The 2,500-nt window shown below is 58.4% G+C and overlaps 1 protein-coding gene across 1 annotated transcript; it reads right to left on the minus strand.

The window, feature by feature from the left end:
• Positions 1-938: 938 nt before the first annotated feature.
• LOC138370353 (phospholipid scramblase-like) lies at positions 939-1,439 on the minus strand. The gene has a single exon (XM_069334703.1). The coding sequence runs from the start codon at positions 1,437-1,439 to the stop codon at positions 939-941; it is 501 nt and encodes a 166-aa protein (XP_069190804.1).
• Positions 1,440-2,500: the final 1,061 nt, after the last annotated feature.

Genomic DNA, 2,500 nt, shown 5'->3' on the forward strand with positions numbered 1-2,500 from the left:
CCCCCACCCCCCCACCACAGTGTACACCCCCAGCCACCCCCCCACCACAGTGTACACCCCCAGCCACCCCCCCACCACAGTGTACACCCCCAGCCACCCCCCCACCACAGTGTACACCCCCAGCCACCCCCTCACCTCCACCACCACAGTGTACACCCCCACCCACCCCCCACACCTCCCCCACCACAGTGTACACCCCCAGCCACCCCCCACACCTACCCCACCACCCCAACACCCCCCAGCCACCAACACCTCCCCCACCACAGTGTACACCCCCAGCCACCCCCCACACCTCCACCACCACAGTGTACACCCCCCACACCTCCTCCACCACCCCCACACCCCCCCACCACAGTGTACATCCCCACCCACCCCCCCACACCTCCACCACCACAGTGTACACCCCCACCCACCCTCCACACCTCCTCCACCACACTGTACACCCCCAGCCACCCCCCACACCTCCACCACCACAGTGTACACCCCCAGACACCCCCCACACCTCCCCCACCACCCCCACACCCCCCCCCCACACCTCCCCCACCACAGTGTACACCCCCAGACACCCCCCCACACCTCCCCCACCACCCCCACACCCCCACCCACCCCCACACCTCCCCCACCACAGTGTACACCCCCACCCACCCCCCACACCTCCACCACCACAGTGTACACCCCCCACACCTCCCCCACACCCCCACCCCGACCCCCACACCTCCCCCACCACACAAGAGACACTCAGATCTCATCTGAACACTTTACACGGCACAAATTACGAGCCGCTCTGGCAAGTAGTTCAGTCTTAAGTTCTTCTCCGCTTGTCTGTCATTGTCCTTTCAAGATGTTGTTCTGCTTTCACTGTGGTGTCATCTTAGTGTTTGATGTTGGGGTCCTGGATGTTGGGGTCCTGGATGTTGGGGTGCTGGATGTTGGGGATCCTAGATGTTGGGGTCCTGGATGTTGGGGTCCTGGATGTTGGGGTCCTGGATGTTGGGGTGCTGGATGTTGGGGTCCTGGATGTTGGGGTCCTGGATGTTGGGGTCCTGGATGTTGGGGTCCTGGATGTTGGGGTCCTGGATGTTGGGGTCCTGGATGTTGGGGTCCTGGATGTTGGGGTGCTGGATGTTGGGGTCCTGGATGTTGGGGTCCTGGATGTTGGGGTCCTGGATGTTGGGGTCCTGGATGTTGGGGTCCTGGATGTTGGGGTCCTGGATGTTGGGGTGCTGGATGTTGGGGATCCTGGATGTTGGGGTCCAGGATGTTGGGGGTCCTGGATGTTGGGGTCCAGGATGTTGGGGTCCTGGATGTTGTGGTCCTGGATGTTGGGGTCCAGGATGTTGGGGTCCAGGATGTTGGGGTCCTGGATGTTGGGGTGTATCCTCTAAGTATTCTCCTCCACAACCCAGAATACCGTCGTCCTTAACTTTCAGTGCCGTCATCTCCAGGTCCTCTCCCCTGCCCCCCCCTCCCTGGGGCCCGGAAGGGGGTGGAGGGGGGGGGGCGGACAAAGAGGGGCCAAGTTTGCCTTGCCTGAAGCACATTGGGCGCGAGAATGGCTGTGTCGGCTGGCTGGCAGGGCTACAAAGGCTTGCACTGCGTTGCTCCGCTGCGACACAAAGGGCATTAACTTATTGCATGCAACTAGCTTCTCACAGGCCGTAATTATTCGCGAACAAGCTCATCAGAAGCCCTGTTACCATCCCCCTGTAGCCCCCTGTAGCCCCCTCCCCTCCCTCCGCCGCCACCGACGGATGTAAACAAAAGCTAAATAGCATCCGGCAGAATGCGCCTGTCCTCCGGTGGATCGGATTAATGCCTCACTGGGGCCCAGATGTAAATAACAGCCGGATAGCATCGGTGTCAAGGTGTGGTGTATGTGATCGAAGCTACACAGGTACCGCCACAGGAGCCAGAGGTTGACAGGGACCAGGAAGTATTAGGAGAAGACATTCACCGGATGTGATCCAGGGAGCGCATCAGGGAAGAGATAGGATTTGAGGAGAAAAATTATCTCCGGAGAGAGAAAGCCGGACGCCATATTGGAACCACCTTCGTCGCCATATTGGAACCACCTTCGTCGCCATATTGGAACACCTTCGTCGCCATATTGGAACCACCTTCGTCGCCATATTGGAACCACCTTCGTCGCCATATTGGAACCACCTTCGTCGCCATATTGGAACCACCTTCGTCGCCATATTGGAACCACCTACGTCGCCATATTGGAACCACCTTCGTCGCCATATTGGAACACCTTCGTCGCCATATTGGAACACCTTCGTCGCCATATTGGAACACCTTCGTCGCCATATTGGAACCACCTTCGTCGCCATATTGGAACACTTTAAACACTGCTCCAGTAACGTTCAATAAAGTCTTCAACCGTTGCTTTGGCGCCAAAAATTTTACTGTTGAGAAAAATAACGTTATTTTGCAGACAACGAGTCTCCATTAACGTGACTGAAGCTCTCATGACCTAGCAGAAGACGATGAGACGGAC

This window comes from Procambarus clarkii, chromosome 4 (assembly GCF_040958095.1).
Source record: "Procambarus clarkii isolate CNS0578487 chromosome 4, FALCON_Pclarkii_2.0, whole genome shotgun sequence".
NCBI classification, from domain to species: Eukaryota; Metazoa; Arthropoda; class Malacostraca; order Decapoda; family Cambaridae; genus Procambarus; species Procambarus clarkii.